Source organism: Nerophis lumbriciformis, linkage group LG32, assembly GCF_033978685.3.
Source record: "Nerophis lumbriciformis linkage group LG32, RoL_Nlum_v2.1, whole genome shotgun sequence".
Classification (NCBI taxonomy): domain Eukaryota; kingdom Metazoa; phylum Chordata; class Actinopteri; order Syngnathiformes; family Syngnathidae; genus Nerophis; species Nerophis lumbriciformis.
The window spans coordinates 27,095,292-27,115,641 of NC_084579.2; the positions used below are offsets into that span (position 1 = coordinate 27,095,292).

The 20,350-nt window shown below is 38.2% G+C and overlaps 1 protein-coding gene across 1 annotated transcript; it reads right to left on the minus strand.

Moving 5' to 3' along the window:
* Window positions 1–8,063: 8,063 nt before the first annotated feature.
* Window positions 8,064–19,527, minus strand: ube2g1b (ubiquitin-conjugating enzyme E2G 1b (UBC7 homolog, yeast)). Its single transcript, XM_061926655.1, has 6 exons — window positions 19,321–19,527; window positions 16,976–17,078; window positions 16,784–16,881; window positions 9,934–10,112; window positions 8,537–8,653; window positions 8,064–8,465 (listed from the first exon to the last, which is right to left on the minus strand). Exons 1-5 carry the CDS (start codon window positions 19,361–19,363, stop codon window positions 8,567–8,569), a joined length of 510 nt encoding a protein of 169 aa, XP_061782639.1. The 5' UTR covers window positions 19,364–19,527; the 3' UTR covers window positions 8,064–8,465; window positions 8,537–8,566.
* Window positions 19,528–20,350: the final 823 nt, after the last annotated feature.

Sequence of the window (20,350 nt, forward strand, 5' to 3'; positions counted from 1 at the left end):
AGCAATGTGGTCTACATACAACACACAAAGACAAAGATATGTTTCAAAGGGCCAATTTATTTCAGGCCAGAACAAATTGACAAAACTATTTTAAATAGCTGCAACATAACATATATAAGTAACAAACAGCATAATAACACTAACACTAACACTGTCAAGTTATGTTTTGTTTCTTTGTTTTCTCCCCTAACTTGAAAAGGGTTTGACTTTTTGACCAGGGGTTACACTGGGACTTCACTCTTTGTTTTAATCCAATGATGAGACAAATCTCTGTTTATCTGTTTATTTTGGACTTGATTGTCTCTTTTTTTCATTGAATAGTTTTAAGGTGAAAAACCTTTGGAAAAAGGTGGACAAATACAAAAGCAATTAAAGCTGCAAGCAGCGTTGTTCGGGCCCGCGTATTTGGCAGGTGCTAGTCCTAAGTGTCCCAATACTTTTGTCTACTTTTAGTCCGAAGTGTCCCAAGACTTTTGTCTAGTGTACCTACCTTGTCTGCATTGTGTGGGCACGTTGGTGCTTCCTGCTTTTGAGCAGCCATCTTAAAAAAACAGCACCGCAGGAGCATCAGTGCAGCGGGTCTTTGAAGGGTCATAAAATCAAAACCGGAGCAGGTATTACAAATCCCATCTATACTTTTAATCACAAGGGTTGTATCTGTCACCTGTGTTATTTTGAAGGCGAAACGATAAACGCGCTCAGAGGAGATAGATTTTGAAGGAAGGTGACCGGTTTTAACAAAAATGTAGTTTTGAAGGGGGAATAGAAAACGTCCTGTTGATTTTTGCTGGGGGTTGTCAATTTATGAAATGTAGGTCTAAGTGAGACCTACATAGCGGTTTTTGTTTCATGTCTCTCCGACCTTCCCAGTGGGAGTTACAGGCAGTTTAGTAATATTTTTCATCCGAAGAGCAGTTTTTTGTGCGTTTTATTAAAAAAATTCTGTAGAGCGCAATTTTTGAATTTGGGGTTAGGTTATTTTATTAGATCACAGTTTTTGCCACTCCTGATGTGTGCGTTCAGTTTGGTGAGTTTTGAAGCATGTTAAGGGGGTCAAATTACAGCTGAAAGAGGCAAAAGTGACTGATTTTAGTAAAATTGAGTGTTGAAGGGGGAATAGCAAACTTCCTGTAGATTTTTGCCCGAGAAAATAAATTAAGAAAATTTAAGTCTAAGTGAGACCTACATAGAGGTTTTTGTTTCATGTCTCTACGACATTCGTACGGGGAGTTAGAACAAGTTGGCTTGGTAGGGGGCGCTAGAGCGCAATTTTGAGTTTTGGCGTTTGGTATTTTTACCAAAGAGTTTTGTTCGCGTTTTTTTATGTGTGCGTCAAATTTGGTGAGTTTTGAAGCATGTTAAGGGGGTGAAAGTAGTGCGCAAAGCTGCGGAAGAATAAAGAAAGAATAAAGAATAATAATAAAACCTTAGAAATTCAATAGGTCCTTATGTCCCATTGCATAAGGACTCCCTGTGGGAGTCCTTTTGCAATGGGCCACTGCGGGCCCTAATTAGGGACCAATATAAACAAAGTACAATAAACCATTTTTTAAAGTAAAAGTGTTTCCAAAAGTACATATAGTGACCTTTAATAGCTTGGATTTGGCATTTAAACATTTAACAACCACTTGGCAATTAAAATAAATTCAACACATCAAATCAAAAAACATCAAAATAATATAAGTAATCTCACCATCAGCCACCCTGGTCTCTTTAAACAGTTGTCTCTATTGTATTTGGCAAAATCTCCTCGAGCAGTGTTTGTTGGCCTGAAGTCTGAGCTGGAGCTGCAGACTTAAAAAGAGTGGATTTGATTGCTTCAGGTGAGAGCCTTCCTGATTACTGATGGTCTTCAGCTGTTGGGAAATGTTGTCTGTAATTCCAGTGCTGTCCTCTGGGGGGAAATGGGAGCCAAACTCACAATTGGACATGAGGCCCTTCTGCTTGGGTGAAGGCTTTGGCCTTATGTAGAGTTTGCCAAAACAAACACTAACCACGTTAAACCCAGATTCCGAACTAACAATGGTCTTAACTCATTCTCTTTCTATGCCACTTCAATATGGAATGCACTCCCAACAGGTGTAAAATAAAGGGCATCTCTATCCTCCTTCAAAACCGCACTAAAAGAACACCTCCAGGCAACTACAACCCTAAACTAACACCCTCCCTTCCACATCCCACCTCCCCGGATTGTAAGTAATCAAATGTAGACATTTTTTCTTATACTTTCTGATATCTCTCTCTCTATGTCCACTACTTGCTGTACATATCCTACCAAGTCAGTCCTACACTGTTTCAATGTCCATTTCTCTGATGATGCAATTGTTGATGCTGATTGTTGATGACAGAAGTGTTGATACCAACCAAACCTAACCCCCCGCCCTCCATATTCCACACCCCGGATTGTAAATAATTCAATGTATATACCCTGATGATTATCTTGTGTGATGACTGTATTATGATGTTAGTATATACCGTATTTTCCGCACTATAAGGCGCACCTAAAAACCACAAATTTTCTCAAAAGCTGACAGTGCGCCTTATAACCCGGTGCGCTTTATTACGATTAATTTTCATAAAGTTTCGATCTCGCAACTTCGGTAAACAGCCGCCATCTTTTTTCCCGGTAGAACAGGAAGCGCTTCTTCTTCTACGCAAGCAACCGCCAAGGAAAGCACCCGCCCCCATAGAACAGGAAGCGCTTTAAGCAACCACCCGCCCCCGGAAGAAGAAGAAAAAACGCGCGGATATCACCGTACGTTTCATTTCCTGTTTACATCTGTAAAGACCACAAAATGGCTCCTACAAAGGACAAGGATCCGGTTCATAAAAAGACGCAATCTCTCCATCCGCACACGGATTACTACCGTATTTCACAGCAACTGATATTCCTGTAACCGCACTGTGGAACGGGAGCACGTACGGTGAATATTCGCACCACAGGGAATGAGAAGTCATCCTTCACTGTGGTTCTAGCTTGCCATGCTAACTTCCACCCATGGTGAAATTCAAAAGGAAGACCTTGCCAAAAGAGACCTTTCCAGCCGGCGTCATCATAAAAGCTAACTCGAAGGGATGGATGGATGAAGAAAAGATGAGCGAGTGGTTAAGGGAAGTTTACGCGAAGAGGCCGGGTGGCTTTTTTCACACAGCTCCGAAGGCGAACACACCTTCACTAAGACGGGCAGATAGCGCCGGTCGACATACGCCAACATCTGCCAGTGGATCGTAAATGCCTGGGCAGATAGTTTCGGTCACAACTGTGGTCCGAGCTTTCCGGAAGGCAGGATTCACAGAACTGCTGCACAACAACAGCGACACTGAATCCGATGACTTCGACGAGGCGGAGCCGGCCATTTTTGGATCCCACGCTTGCGCAACTTTTCAATTCGGACACCGAAGACGAAGAATTCGAAGGATTTACGAATGAAGAATAACTTCAGAAGGTGAGCGCTATGTTTATTTTGTGTGTTGTGACATTAACGTTCGAGCAACATTATGTTGCTATTTATTGCTCTACACCATTTTGAATTTTACTATGTTTGTGATTGCACATTTGCGTACATTTTGGGACAGAGTTGTTAGAACGCTGGTTTTCAATATATTATTAAAGTTTGACTGAACTATCTGACTGTTTTTTTGACATTCACTTTAGCGCAGCGTTTTTTTGACATTCACTTTAGCGCAGCGTAGGCGCGGCTTATAGTCCGGGGCGGCTTATTGGTGGACAAAATTATGAAATATGTAATTCATAGAAGGTGCGGCTAATAATCCGGTGCGCCTTATAGTGCGGAAAATACGGTATTTGATAGTATATATCTGTATCATGAATCAGTGGACCCCGACTTAAACAAGTTGAAAAACTTATTGGGGTGTTACCATTTAGTGGTCAATTGTACGGAATATGTACTGTACTGTGCAATCTACTAATAAAAGTTTCAATCAATCAATCAACAACTGTAGCTGTAAAGCTGGCTTCACCTAAGGAAGGCACACGTGACATACACAGAGCCTAACCAGGCAGATTTGAATTGTTGTTTTGGGCAGTAGACGGGATCTTTGATCCAAGACACAACTTACATTTAACTAAAATTTTCTTTTCTTTGTGCTCGACAAAAGAAAAGAAGTGAGAATATCTCATACTTGCCAACCCTTATGAATTGCAGTGCCTCTCCCCGGGACAACCATTCTCCCACATTTCTCCCGATTTCCAGCCGGACTTAAGGCACGCCCCTCCAGGTCCGTGCGAACCTGAGTGAGGACAGCCTGTCGTCACGTCCGCTTGGCCAACCAAAAAGTAACCACAGAACACTATACCGTATAGTCGTATAGTGTTCTGTGGTTACTTTTTTGTTGGCCAACGGTTTACGTTGTATTGCGCACCCCCTCTCCTCCCCTTCCCACACCCAAGACACACACACACACACACACACACAGAGAGCGCAGAGGAAGAATCAGAAGCATGTCATCGTTTCGCTGCAATAAAACACGATCAGATCCTCAGTTTCTAGCCGATACTACATAAAAAATAACGTAAAATAACGCAGTAACGCATCATGTAGTAACGGTAACTGAGTTACTGAATATAAAAAATAAGGCGTTAGATTACTAGTTACCGCCGAAACTAACAGCGTTACACTAACGCGTTACAAGTAACGCGTTAGTCCCAACACTGGCTCTCAGTGCTGCTCACGCTGGTGAATGAATGATAGGTGGTGGTCGGAGGGGCCGTAGGCGCAAATTGGCAGCCACGCTTCCGTCAGTCTACCCCAGGGCAGCTGTGGCTACAAATGTAGCTTACCACCACCTAAGTGTGAATGAATGATGGGTTCTCAATTCTCTGTGAGCGCTTTGAGTATCTAATCGATAGAAAAGCGCTATATAAATCTAATCCATTATTATTATTATTATTACACCCTCAGCGATCGGCCAGTAGCTCGCGATCAACCTAATAGGCACCCCTGGTCTAGAGTCCTGTTAGGCTCCTGTTTATTTACCTGCATTAGTGCAGATGTGGGCGTATTTTAAAAGGTTTACAGCCAAGTGATCATTCTTCAAATATTCAAAATGGGATGGAGTAGATTCATAAACTCTGAAGAAAAATATTTTTTGAAAGATTTAACCTTTTATCATCACCAAAACGTTACTGCTTGCTACGACCTCACTTCATTTGACACTCACATGGATTTAAATAAGAAAAGATTGGAGACACATCATGTCTTTACATCTGGAGGGGTCGACAAATTAAGTGAAAGACAATGTTGAACTTAATCCTGCATCGGTAAGTAACGAATTTGATTAACATAACGAGTGCTGTGCTGCAGTGATTATAACGTAACAAGAAAAAGCATACGTTTGTTTGCAGTTGATTTCCTGCTGCGAATATTAGTCTGTCATCGACAATTCATGTCTGCAGTTTTTGCTTAATGGTGTGATGTTCCTATTTTGTCTCATTATTTAGCTATTAATGTCCTTGTTGTTCAGCAATGTTTGCTAGCGATATCACGATTCAGTTTATGCTGTTGAGCCTACGAGAGATTTATTCATGTAGTTTATTAATATTAAGGATATTTTCTTGATGCTCACAAATAGCACCAATAATGTGGTCATCTGTTTCGAATAAGCACTTGTCTTTCCTGCACAACAACAACTAATTACTTTTAGTTTCTGTTATGAAAATCGACAATGAAAATATGGTGGATTGGACAATCACAGTATTCATCAAGTACTTAATATGATGTTAGTTTATTAGCACAAGTAGGTTAGGCATAGCAACCACAGAAGAACACAAACTAATGCGATCTCTTGTTTTTTCTTTGTTTAGTTCTGCTCTCAAACACTTCAAATGTAGTAAAGAATAAACTTGATTGTATCACAGAAAGTTTTTTTTAAATAACATTTTGAAACAAACATTTTACAAAGTGATTGCTGCAGACACAAGCATGGTCAGATTGTATTCCACAAGATGATTAAAGTGATATTTTTAAAAGACATTTTCTTCGACGGACTTTCATTTTCCCCTGATTTTAATACCTTTGTGAACCACTTCTTTCGGGACTCTATGATTACCTTTACACTGCAGGCCAAAGTGGCCCGAATCGGATTTCTTGGAAATCTGATTTTTTTTCCAGCTGACCGTTTACACGCCAAGTAAAAGGTGATTTTTATCAGACTCCAGTGTAAACGCCAAGAGGCCCCAATGTGGCACTTGCATGCGCACTTGGATAAAGTGAAAACAAAGCAAGTTGACCGGGAAGAAGTCTCTACTTCTACAAAATAAAATAAAAGTCACAACACCTTGCAAATGAGTGTTTTTATATGAAAGTAAATTAAAGTATTATAATGTATGAATGGATGTATATAGTGTAATATATTTGAGAGGGTTCTAATCTTTTAATGGCTGTTAAGTAGAGGAGACACGGGCATCAGCGTGGATCTATGGAAGCTTTATTTTTCAACTCAAATGTAAGCCAATGCGCCTGATCATCAATTATGGTCTTTCGACAATCGGTATTGCTTCAAAATCAAAATATATGATTAAATAGACATTGCTCACCGAAACTGGATGTTGTGATGAAATAGCTTGCCCAAAGCTGACGAAAAAGTCACATTCGGGTCGCATTGAGGTCGTATTGCGTTTGGACTGAAGTCACATTTGAAAAGATCAGATTCCAATTTGACTCAGGACTACCTCCCGATGTGGCCTAGATCTGATGCCAAAAGATCAAATTTGAAGCACTTTGGAGCGTTTAGACTGGCAAAAAAAATCTGATCAGTGTCACTTTCATTCATTCTCAAAATAACCTTACTTATCTCATCATATGAAATATGACTTACTTCACCAATTATTATTATTAAATTATTATTATGTATTTATTTTTATTGTGATTACTTATGGAGCATATTGTGAATAAATTGTGAACAGGAAGTGAACAAAAAGTTTCAGCAACTGTTATGTAAAAGAAAAGGGGTAGGATTAAATAAGCTCTGCTTCTTCCCACTCCTTTTCGAACATGTTGAAAAAAGAACCTGGAAATTGTGATGTATCATGTTGTATGCTTGCATGTTCGAAATAAACTCAAACTCAACTCAACTCAAGGACGACAAAAATCAGATTTGGTGTGCAGTGTAAACGGAGCCGATGAAGGACCTTTCCTATCTCTATTTGAACAATTGGAACACCCAAGAACAAAACAGCAATACGGCATTTTTGTCTCAAACATTACACTCACAATCACTTGTTTTAATGCTACGCTCAAACTGGTTGACCATCATGTTAATTAAGCCGCCAAGAAGAAAAATGGATGTGACATCCATCATATGCAACCTAGCAATTACACCCGCTGACAAGCGGAAGTAGATGGATGGATGCAGTTTATGCACGCGTTTGAGCGCCTCTTAGGGATTGACTGTAAGACATGCACACACGACTCCATCTCTAGAGTCTACATATAGATCAATTAACCCTTGGGGAACAAATAATGACTTAATAATGGTATTTTCAGTAAATTTTTGCTGTATTTGTGACCATGTTTTTTTGTGTTAACCTATTTCAGATTAATTATCTTAAGGTTTTTTCACATTACATTTTAAAGTGTAGTTTTATTGTACAATTATTTCACAGGTGTACAAAACACTGGCAGTTACTTGACAATACCCCAAAACCAAACAGTAAATAAGTCCTTCATTTTTCAAAAAGCATACATTTTTCCCCCCCAAATCTAACCCTAAACAAAAATATCAAACATTTTAATGTTTTTTTTTATTTTAACCATTTGTATACCTATTGATCAAATGCTGTCACGTAATTGTATACATTTGCAAAACATGCACTATTTTACTAATTTAAACCTGTGAAATTATCTGATCAAAAGTTCTTCAAAAGGGTAAACAAATACATGTTTGATATTTTTGTTTAAGACTGAAGTTTGAGATATTTGAGCATAAAAAGTAAATAAAAATAATCAAATGTTTCTACGCCATTCAAAAACTTTGTTTGACTTTGAAGATAATCCCCAGAGGGTTAATAGAGCCGACGCAATAAAAACAAGTTAAAGGCAAAATATTGAGCCATCATTTGTTTTATTCTTCATTTTAACAATTGCCTTGTAGATGCATCTTCCCCGCATGAATGTTTGCATTTAGTTTATTCTGGTACACCCTATTGTCATACCATCCCCAAAACAAGTTATGTTATTTGTTTGTGTTTATTGAGGCACTGTAGGCTGTATGGCTCAGTGTGGCAGAATTAAAACCTAAAAAAAAACAAAAAACATCTTAACTGGTTCTCGTTTCAAAAATAAATAGGTTTATATAAAGAAAACAAAAGGCTAGAAAAAGGAGAGGGATGATATTCTTATGAATGTACTGTACAGAAAATTATGAAATCTGGAAACATGTCTTATGAATGGGTCAGTAGTGGACTGTTCTACCTTAATGGCTAAGCTTGTTGTTCAATCCCCGAGCTGAAAAAGAGAAACGTCATGAAACAACAATTTAAAGTACACAAGTAATGGCGTGTGCTTGTGTCACTCACATTGCTGGTGGCTTGGATGAAACAAAAAAATCAGTCGAAAGCCATCTCTTGACTTTTACGCACACAACGTGCAACCTTTTTCTTAAAAACGCCCTTAGGATCGTCACGCCATTCTTTCTGCAATGTAAAACAGTTAGTACCCTTGTCATTTCATTTGGGGGGTAAAAACGAATTACCGTATTTTCCGGACTATAAGTCGCTACTTTTTCCAACGCTTTGAATACTGCAGCTTTTAAAACGGTGCGGCTAATTTATGCATTTTTCTTCACTAACGGTCATAATGTTTTGTATTCAACAAACAGTTTCCATATAACACCGACAGAGACACTGAAAAGGTGTGTTATTGTTTGTGCTATGGCGCCATCTTTTGGACGAGTTTGCTCACTGCAGGTGCAGCAGGTTGAAAATGTGCTTCTTGTTTCGTGCCTTGAACCCAAAGTACAATGCTGTAGAGTGCAACCAATTTACTCATATTTGAGACTAAAAATAAATTGTACGACTAGAAAAAATAAAACTGTAGCATTCATGCGAATATGGACTTCAACCCTTTCATTCTCATTTTGCTCTTAAAATAAATTCATAGAAAGTGGATCAAGTGATGTGATGTCAGTTATGTTACTTGACTGATATCATCTGTGGATTAGTACATGGCATGACCTGATATGACTTGACTATAAAAAGCTGTGGGACAGAGCTGTTTGAGGTTTGCATTGGGTGTGTTACTGTTTTTTTTTTCTATTATTGTATTTTGTATTATTTGCACACGCACGCAGAGACAGAGAGAGACAGAGAGAAAACCATCTACACTGTAAAACAAAAATAGGTGTGGGGCAGGTTAAAAAGACCCTAAGGTCTTGTAAAGACACCTCCCCCAAAACGTCACAATTTACACACCAGCAAAAAATAAATAAATGGACAAGTCACAAGCAATACATACTACATACAGTAAACATCCTTATCATAATTCACTTCAGACCAACCTGGTCTTAAATTGTTTTTTAAAAACAAAATGTAGTTGTATATTGAAGAGCGGGTGGCAGTTTATTCCTAAGAGAGGGTTCTCTGTGTTTTATTTTAGTGAATATTACTTAGTTGACGTTCTACATAAAATGCTAGGTAAAAGTCATGACAGTGTCTTGTTAAGTATGTATATCAGAAAAATAGACATACTTGTACATAAAATGCATATACAATGTTAACATTAAATATTGTCAAAATACTCTCTTTTTAAAAAAAAAGAGGAGCAGATGAAGACAGTAATTCTCCAAAAAATATTTTAAATTAATACAATTTTATAAAGGTATGAATGACAAATAGCACCCCGAATACTATTTGGTCAGTGCGGCTTAAATACCAGAAAATAAGGTAAATGCGTCGAGACTCGGACACAAACTCACCGCTGCGTCAACGTTGGCTGGGGAGTCCCCGTTAGGATCCGCCAACATGGAGATTACGCTGATCATTATAGTTTCCACAGTATGGATTGGCAGCCAGCGCTCCTCTGGCTTCTCATAGCCGTACTTGTCCTCTCCGGGTTCATGCAGTATGGATATGCATACATCACCGTTCTTCGCAACTAGCCCAAAAAAACAACAGACAAAATATTACTGGCATGCATCCATAATCAAAGCACAACATGTAAGTAAAAGCCATTGTATTGTGTGCTTTTTTGTGACAGCACTTTAGGGTAAATGTAATGGTTAGAAGGAAAGTGTGGTGAGAACCAGAGAACCAAAAATGGAACTTACGGACACATCTCTGTGCAACATGGCTACAATAAGACTACTGGAGTGGTTTATGCTGCTGTGTAGTCACTAAACAGTCGAAGCCACCATTGATCTTTTTATAGCTCTTTAGGTTGAGCACGTGACGTGCAATTCTTTGCCAAAACATTAGGAGCTTGGTTTTCCAGAATGTAAACTCTGTAAGCACCCACTGCACATTTGACTATGTCTAGATGTATTTAAACTTGTTAGCTCACCTTCGTCGCGAGCGAACAATGGCAATGAAAGAGCAACAGAGTGTTATTGGAACTGGAAATAAATCAGTGTTCTAGGGATGTCAAAATAATTGATAGTTTGATACCAACACACAAAAAGTACCATCTTTTCTTTCAGTATTGTTCATAGGGAAGACTGTAGAACACATCAATTCTTGGCATGTGAGCACTGAGTCTGCGCCAAAAAAAGAATGCTTCTATAAGTGCTAAGAAGACAGCATAGAGACAAGACACTCTTCTGTCCTTTGGCAACACTTTGTCTTCCTGGTTAAACACGTAAACCAGTAGTGTTCAAAATGTGGCCTGATGACCATTTGCGGAATACAGCTCTTTCATGGACCTGTGGTACATTGTAGAAATACTATCAACCAAATAAACAAACAGGTAAAATAAAGCAAAAAGGCATAACATAATTTAAAAAAACTAACGTGCTGATACTAATAAGAAATAAAAACACGAGTTGTTTTAAATATATTTGTTAGCCTATTTCATTACAAATGACATGACAACATCACGTTACCACCATATTAAGAACAATATACCGTATTTTCCGCACTATTAGCCGCACCTAAAAACCACAAATTTACTCAAAAGCTGACAGTGCGGCTTTTAACCCGGTGCGCTTTATATATGGATTAATATTACGATTCATTTTCATAAAGTTTCGATCTCGCAACTACGGTAAACAGCCGCCATCTTTTTTCCCGGTAGAACAGGAAGCGCTTCTTCTTCTACGCAAGCAACCGCCAAGGTAAGCACCCGCCCCCATAGAACAGGAAGCGCTTCTTCTTCTACTGTAAGCAACCACCCGCCCGCGTAGAAGAAGAAAAAGAGCGCGGATATCACCGTACGTTTCATTTCCTTTGTGTGTTTACATCTGTAAAGACCACAAAATGGCTCCTACTAAGCGTCAGGGATCCGGTTCATGAAAAGACGCAATCTCTCCATCCGCACACGGATTACTATTTCACAGCAACTGATATTCCTGTGAACCGCACTGTGGATATAACGGGAGCACGTACGGTGAATATTCGCACCACAGGGAATGAGAAGTCATCCTTCACTGTGGTTCTAGCTTGCCATGCTAATGGCCAGAAACTTCCACCCATGGTGATATTCAAAAGGAAGACCTTGCCAAAAGAGACCTTTCCAGCCGGCGTCATCATAAAAGCTAACTCGAAGGGATGGATGAAGAAAAGATGAGCGAGTGGTTAAGGTAAGTTTAAGTTTACGCGAAGAGGCCGGGTGGCTTTTTTCACGCAGCTCTGTCCATGTTGATATACGTATGTTTGTGATTGCACATTTGCGTACATTTTGGGAGTAAACAGAGTTGTTAGAACGCTGGTTTTTAATATATTATTAAAGTTTGACTGACCTATCTGACTGTTTTTTTGACATTCCTTTAGCGCAGTTAGATGCGGCTTACAACACCGGGCGGCTTATAGGTGGACAAAGTTTTGAAATATGCCGTTCATTGAAGGCGCGGCTTTTAACCCAGGGCGCCTTATGGTGCGGAAAATACGGTATATTGTGTACTAAATATTTAAGGCTCCACACAACTGATGTTTGTTAAGCATGTAAAATAGTTTAATATTGTTATTTATGAGCAAAAGCACACTATTCTATTTATATACCAGGAGGCTTTAGACAATTGCTCAAGGTCTCTGCCGGTTTCAACAAGTCAAATTTAAGACTTTTTAAGACCATAATAATACAATTTAAAACCCATTTTACATCGATACTGGCAAAAAAGTACTAAAGACATGAAGGAAAATCGGAGGCTCGGAATTACTTGCCAAGTATATGGCTTTCTTCAAAGCTCTTTCACATTGCAACTGGAGTTGCAGCAGACTGGGTCATGCTGGACCTCGATGCTCCAGATCTTGATGTGAAACAATACTGGCTGATTGAAAGCCTTTGCTGCGGGCATTTTATGACCGCTTCATGTTTTTATGTTTTGCAGAGGGATTTCAATGCCTTGATGCCCAATGTTCCAAGTTTTAAAGTTTTCTTGCAGAAAGTGCAGTGTGCTTTATACATGTTTCTGGCTCGTTACACTTAGCCATCATCTTATGCAAGTAATTTGGCTTTGCTGTGTAGGCTTTCAATAAGTTTTCTCCGCTGCTATGCTAAGCTGTAACAACACACCGCTGCGCGCGCATAGCAGGCTAGCAGGTGGTGCTCGATAAACTCTGACAGCAGGCCAAATAGCCTACTTTAGTTCAGTTTTGTAGTTACGTTATAGTGTCCTCAAATATCTAAACATTTAAAAGCAAGATTAAAGTTAATGCATGTTTTAAATAAAAGTAAAGTTAATATATTTTTAAGACCTTTCAAAATCATATTTAAAACCTTTTATGAGATTTTAGGAGAATTTTAGACATTAACATTGTTGGATTTAAGACTTTATTAAGATCCCGCGAATACCCTGGTTGCTGTTGTTTTTTAAAAATATATTGCTGGATTGCATATGACGTCACGTGCGTTTTTCTTCTTTGTGGCTTAATTCACATGATGGTTAAGCAGCTTAAACATAGCATTAAAACAAGTGAAAGTCAGAGTAGAGTTTGAGGAGAAAATGCCTTATTGCTGTTCTGTTCTTGGGTGTTCCAGTTGTTCAAATAGAGAGATAAGAAAGAGCTTTCAGAGTCCCGAAAGAAGTGGTTGATAAAGGTCATAGAGTCAGGGGAAACATAAAATTGCATTGAAGGAAATGTCTCAAACAAATATCACTTTCATCATCTTGTGGAATACAATCGGAACGCTTGTGTCTGCAGCAATCACTTTGTAAAATGTTTGTTTGAGAAACTTTCTGTGATGCAATCGAGTTTATTCTCTACTCTATTACCGGTAGTAGTTTTTCTGAGCAGAACTAAACGTAAAAAAAGGACAAGAGATCGCATTAGTTTGTGTTCTTTTGTGGTTGCCTAAATATAACTACGAATACCTGGTTCTGCAAATGAACTAACGTCATGTTAAGTCCTACTGATAAATATTGTGATTGTTGGTCCAATACATCATATTTTTTTTGTCGATGTTCATAATAGAAACTAAAAGCGATTAGTTGTTGTGCAGGAAAGACAAGTGTTTATTTGATACAAATAGACTTAGACTAACTTTAATGATCCACAAGGGAAACGTTATTGGTGCTATTCGTAGCATCAAGAACATATCTTTAATAATATTGATAAACTAGATGAATAAATATCTGGTAGGCTCAACAACATATACTGAATCTTGATATCACTAGCAAACATTGCTGAACAACAAATACATTTACAGTTAAATAATGAGACCAAATATGAACTTCACACCATAAAAACAACTGCAGACATTAATTGTAGATGACGGCAGGAAATAAACTGCAAACAAACGTATCCCTTTCCTCATTAACGTCACATCCACAGCAACACAGCACTCGTTAATTAGTAACATTATCTTTCGCGGATTATTTCATGTGTGGACCCCTCTAGAATTAAACAAATGATGTGCCTCCAATCTTTTTTCTCTAAGTCCGCCTAAGTGTCAAATGAAGTAAGGACGTAGCGAGCAGTAACTTTCAAAAATAATTTTTCTTAAAAAATTATTTTTCTTTCCACTTCATCCCATTTTAAATATTTTTTTCATTATCGCTTATATATTTACCTCGAAACCACACCCAAATCTGCACTGATGCAGGTAAATAAACAGTAGCCAAATGGGACTGTAAACCATCTCCTGAAATCCAGAAGTGCCTCAAGGTCACGTGATTCCAACTAGGGCTGCAACAACTTAAATCGATTAAAATCGATAATAAAAATAGTTGGCGATAATTTAGTCATCGATTCGTTGGATCTATGCTATGCGCATGCGCTGAGGCTATGCTTTTATTTTTTATAAACCTTTATTTATAAACTGCAACATTTACAAACAGCTGAGAAACAATACGGTAATCAAAATAAGTACAAAACAGCGACAGGGCGGCGCTGAGGCTACGTCTCATGAAGTGGCAGTAAGCCAGCCAATGATGTGTCATGTGCAGCTCACGTGACGACGCCGTCTCCTTTGCCTAAACATTCGAAAAATAGCGGAGGAAAACAGTTCAGCGGAGAAACATCTTGAGGTTATTGCTTCAATGGAGAAAAGAGTACGACCTAAGTCGTCAAAAGTGTGGGAACACTTTACTTTAAAGACTTCAAAGAAGACAGTTTCCTGCAAAATGGCAGGGAAGTACAACAGTGCTTCTGGAGCACCTGAAGAGGAATCATGTTGGAGCCATGGATGAAGGGAACTCACGGTACGTAACTTTTTAAGTCCATAGTCCGGGTACATTGATCCGTTGTGTCCGTCTTTGTGTGTTTTTAATATTTTGTTAACGAGGAGATTTTTTTAAGGAAGCGAACCAGCAACTGTTGTGTATTAACTTTCAGAGTGTTAGGAACTTCTTGGAGAGTGCATTTTCTGTGTTGTTTTTATTCGCAACAGGCATTCATGAGTTCATCTTTTTTGTGAGTAACGTTAACGTTTTCCCTTTGTTGCAACGCGGCGCTGATAATGTGTCTCCGGCACATTTGACTCCGTTTTGAGAGAGAGAAAACGCACGGTTACCAATTTCGAAATAAATGTAACGGACAGAAATATCTCAGGTTGGTTTCATAATGGATCAATGTAACCGGGCCCGATAAAGCTATACAAATATATTTAGATTTTTAGTATAACTAAACGTTATGAAGGTACTGGAATATTTCATGCTATTATTCAGAGGCAGCCTAAAATTAATCATTTATTATTCACAACAGAAACATGTACAATATCTGATTCAGTTCTGATTAGTTACATTTCTGTGTTATTATTGGTGTATGCTGCATCCCCAAAGTCCATTTATTTGGCAAGTTGAAAGAACATGGTGCCAGTATGCTGTTTTTTTTCAATAAAATACTGGAAAGGATAGAAATGTAGTTCGTCTCTTTTATCCGATTATTAATCGATTAATCGAAGTAATAATCAACAGATTAATCGATTATCAAATTAGTTGTTAGTTGCAGCCTTAATTGCAACTCTGCAATAGTTAGCTCTTGGCAGTTGCTACTAATATGTTAATTCTGTGCGAAAACAAATTGAAGCACAGTGATCTATCTTAAATACTTGACACTTTGAAAGGGTTTTCAGTAAAGTAGTCATTTCCATCCATCTTCTTCCGCTTATCCGAGGTCGGGTCGCGGGGGCAGCAGCCTAAGCAGGGAAGCCCAGACTTCCCTCTCCCCAGCCACTTCGTCCAGCTCCTCCCGGGGGATCCCGAGGCGTTCCCAGGCCAGCCGGGAGACAGTCTTCCCAACGTGTCCTGGGTCTTCCCCGTGGCCTCCTACCGGTCGGACGTGCCCTAAACACCTGCCTAGGGAGGCGCTCGGGTGGCATCCTGACCAGATGCCCGAACCACCTCATCTGGCTCCTCTCGATGTGGAGGAGCAGTGGCTTTACTTTGAGCTCCCCCCGGATGACAGAGCCGGAAGGCAAAGCTCTCAATTTACCGGTCGATCTACGTTCCCATCCTCACCTATGGTCACGAGCTTTGGGTTATGACCGAAAGGACAAGATCACGGGTACAAGCGGCTGAAATGAGTATCCTCCGCCGGGTGGCGGGGCTCTCCCTTAGAGATAGGGTGAGAAGCTCTGTCATCCGCCGGGGGGAGCTCAAAGTAAAGTAGTAATTTTTTTTTCAATATTTGTATTTTCTCAAAATTAAGTTTTTATTAGTATTTAAAAACTCAGGGAATAATTCCCGTGACACACGAGGACTTTAAGGGTAAAAACAATATGATTTCAATGAATAGTAGATGGCTGGTTTTGCTTTTGTTTTGCTCAAACAATCATATGTAATAAAATAGAATAAAGAACTAGTTTTAACACCGTGTTGATATTGTTAAACTGTCAATTGTACTCACCATAAATACATTTTACATTTAATACATGTGATCGGAAACGGCGGCATAAAACCCTGATCGGAACATCCCTAGTTAAAATAATAAAAGCACAATTACTCCCTTTCCACTTCCTCAAATACCCGGTGTCAAACAAGAGTGCGTAGTTTCAGACAGTTGCATTGTACAGAGTTAACTTATTTTTAAACTTTTATGGCAGTTCATAATGTTACTGTTACTCTGAAAAATAATCTGTACTGAGTTGTATGATGCAACATCAACCATAGGTTCTACTGTAGTTGGTACACAGCTAACAAATGTGGACAAAAAACAACCTTCACAAATACAAACCGTTTGGATGCCAGATTTCTGTGATGAACTTCATTTTTGGAGGCCTTAAAGGATAGTCCCGGGGAAAGGCTAAAGTGGCTTTGAAGAACCCTCCTTCACTACAAAGAGCAAATATATGAGAAGTTATCAAATGAGTAAATCTAACTTTTTTTTTCAACTGTGACTGACAATGGCTGAGCATAGTTCACTTACAACAGTGTGTCTTGGGGTCCAATGACGACCACTTCCCACTGAAAGATGTCATTATCATCCACAAGGCCCGCAGAGAAGCCTTCCACTGGGTTCTTGTTCAACTCTGAAATGTAACATTTATATTGTTTAGAAATACACATCTAAGTAAATTATGTGGACCACACAGTAATTTAAACACCTATTTATATGACGTGAATTGATATTAATTTATTGCTGTTTTGTTAAAGATTGAAAAAAGGAAGTGAACAACTGTGTTAGAATTTTTTCTAGACACAAAAGGGAGTAGGATTAAATAAGATCTGCTTCTTCCTATTCCTTTTCGGACATGTTGGGGTGAGATAATTAATTGTTCAACTCTGAAATGTAACAATAATATTGTTTGGAAAATACACTTACATCACATATTCAGTAAATTATGCGGACTTCCGCTCGAATGCAGCTGAGATAGACTCCAGCAACCCCCGCAATCCCGAAAGGGACAAGCGGTAGAAAATGGATGGATGGACACAGTCATTTAAATAACTAATTGTATTAAGGTAATTGATATTAATTTATTGCTGTTTTGTTAAAGATTGAAAAAGGAAGTGAACAAAAAAAAAAATCTAGACAGAAAAGGGAGTGGGATTAAATAAGATCTGCTTCTTCCTACTCCTTTTCGGACATGTTTTGGTGAGATATATTCTTGTTCAACTCTGAAATGTAACAATTATATTGTTTAGAAAATACACATATATCACATATTCAGTAAATTATGTGGACTTCCACCCGAATGCAGCTGAGATAGGCTCCAGCGACCCCGAAAGGGACAAGCGGTAGAAAATGGATGGATGGACGCAGTAATTTAAATATGTAATCATATGAAGTGAATTGATATTCATTTATTGTTGTGTTGTTAAATATTGAAAAAAGGAAATGAACAACTGTGTTAAAAAGATTTTCTAGACAGAAAAGGGAGTGGGATTAAATAAGATCTGCTTCTTCCTACTCCTTTTCGGACATGTTGGGGTGAGATAAATTCTTGTTCAACTCTGAAACATAACAATTATATAGATCACATATTCAGTAAATTATGTGGACTTCCGCCTGAATGCAGCTGAGATAGGCTCCAGCGCCCCCCACGCGCCCGAAAGGGACAAGTGGTAGAAAATGGATGGATGGACACAGTCATTTAAATAACTAATTGTATTAAGGGAATTGATATTAATTTATTGCTGTTTTGTTAAAGATTGAAAAAGGAAGTGAACAAAAAAAAAAATCTAGACAGAAAAGGGAGTGGGATTAAATAAGATCTGCTTCTTCCTACTCCTTTTCGGACATGTTTTGGTGAGATATATTCTTGTTCAACTCTGAAATGTAACAATTATATTGTTTAAAAAATACACATATATCACATATTCAGTAAATTATGTGGACTTCCACCCGAATGCAGCTGAGATAGGCTCCAGCGACCCCGAAAGGGACAAGCGGTAGAAAATGGATGGATGGACGCAGTAATTTAAATATGTCATCATATGAAGTGAATTGATATTCATTTATTGTTGTGTTGTTAAATATTGAAAAAAGGAAATGAACAACTGTGTTAAAAAGATTTTCTAGACAGAAAAGGGAGTGGGATTAAATAAGATCTGCTTCTTCCTACTCCTTTTCGGACATGTTGGGGTGAGATAAATTCTTGTTCAACTCTGAAACGTAACAATTATATAGATCACATATTCAGTAAATTATGTGGACTTCCGCCTGAATGCAGCTCAGATAGGCTCCAGCGCCCCCCACGCGCCCGAAAGGGACAAGTGGTAGAAAATGGATGGATGGACACAGTAATTTAGATACCTAATTATATGACGTTACTTGATAGTCATGTATTGCTGTTTTGTTAGAGATTGAAAAAAGGAAGTGAACAACTGTGTTAGATTTGTTTCTAGACAGAAAAGGGAGTAGGAATAAATAAGATCTGCTTTTTCCTACTCCTTTTCGGTCATGTTGGGGTGTGGAATTGTAAACATATGATGTAAACATTGTAACTATACAAATGTTTGAAAAACATCACAATGTTATTTTATTTTCACTACTTATTTTTTGTTGTTGTTTTTTTTTACAACATGTCCGAAATAAATACAGCACAATAAAATGGCTTCAAAATGCATTGCTTAAATTCATGCCATGTACACAACACTGCTAAATACATGCGACGGCAGCGTTAAGCAACCACTTTGAGTGACTACAGTACTTTGTCGATCTTATTTGTTTATCACTATTAAACAATATTGTATTTAAACTATTTCAGTATAAAAGTGTCCTGGCTAAATGGGTCACTCTTGTTGTAGTAGCACACTTAGCTTACTTACCTGCTAATTGTTTACGTAGCAACAACGCGGACTGTTCCGTCATTTTCGTTTAAAAAAATACCACCTTTCCGACCCTACTGATTCCACTAAATGTATCTTAATCGCTGTCAGACCTCAGAGCCTGATAAATAAAACATTTGTCAACAAAAGCAGGGAACAACGTCCACGTTTCTCCGTTCTCTTATGACGCCGACGACACGAGTTTAAAAAAACTCACAGGAAGCTAATGGTATTGGAAATAGCCCTCATTTTAATCTTGCAGGCAAAATGTGACGCCTGTTTCTTTCCCAAATAATTTTTTTAAAACACCAGTCGGGTAGAAATGTAATATAATTATTGTTATTAAGTAATTTTATAGTTTGAAAAGCATACAATTCACGTCAATGAAGACATATACAATATCCTGTAAGACAAAACGCGGGTCATAATACAAACATGGTTACGATGTCGCTCCACTTGCCTTGTATGGCAAAAGTGAGTCAAAAGCATAATTGAGTAAGTTACATGTATTGGGTGTAATGCAATAAATGCATTTTTGAATTAGTTGTTTTGCATATAAGCTGTGCCATTACTCAGCAAATCCATTCTATTAAACAAAATTACTAATTATGACGATACATTTTAATTTTGTTTAATATTTATGTACGGTAGATTTGTATCTGGTCCCTATCTAATGTGGTCTACATGGTGAAAAAGGGTTGAATGTAACTTGATTGCATTTTTACAAATATAAAAAAGTTTTCAGAAATTATACATGAGTTCGGTAAAGTGTTTTCCTATTGGGCTCCGTGAAGAAACGTGTCTGGGCTTGTTCTTCCACAGCTGCATGCAGGTACGTGGGCGGGTCCTGACGTTTTAGGTCTGATTTAAACCTTTGAACTGAGTTTTGCTAAATCAATTTATGTTGGAAGTCCAATAAAATTAATTTCATCACATAAAAAAGTAAGTTACGAAAATATTCACACTTTTTACTTATAGATAACTCAAAAACTCTAAAAATAAAAATAAATTGATTTATTGGAATAAATAT

What these genes read in the sequence shown, in the direction of transcription:
- ube2g1b (XM_061926655.1), bottom strand. Translation starts at nt 19,363, where the DNA reads ATGACGGAACAGTCCGCGTTGTTGCTACGTAAACAATTAGCAG. An exon ending in GCTACGTAAACAATTAGCAG is followed by an intron (nt 17,079 to 19,320) that starts GTAAGTAAGCTA and finishes GTTACATTTCAG; the next exon opens with AGTTGAACAAGAACCCAGTG. An exon ending in AGAAATCTGGCATCCAAACG is followed by an intron (nt 10,113 to 16,783) that starts GTTTGTATTTGT and finishes TTTTTGGGCTAG; the next exon opens with TTGCGAAGAACGGTGATGTA.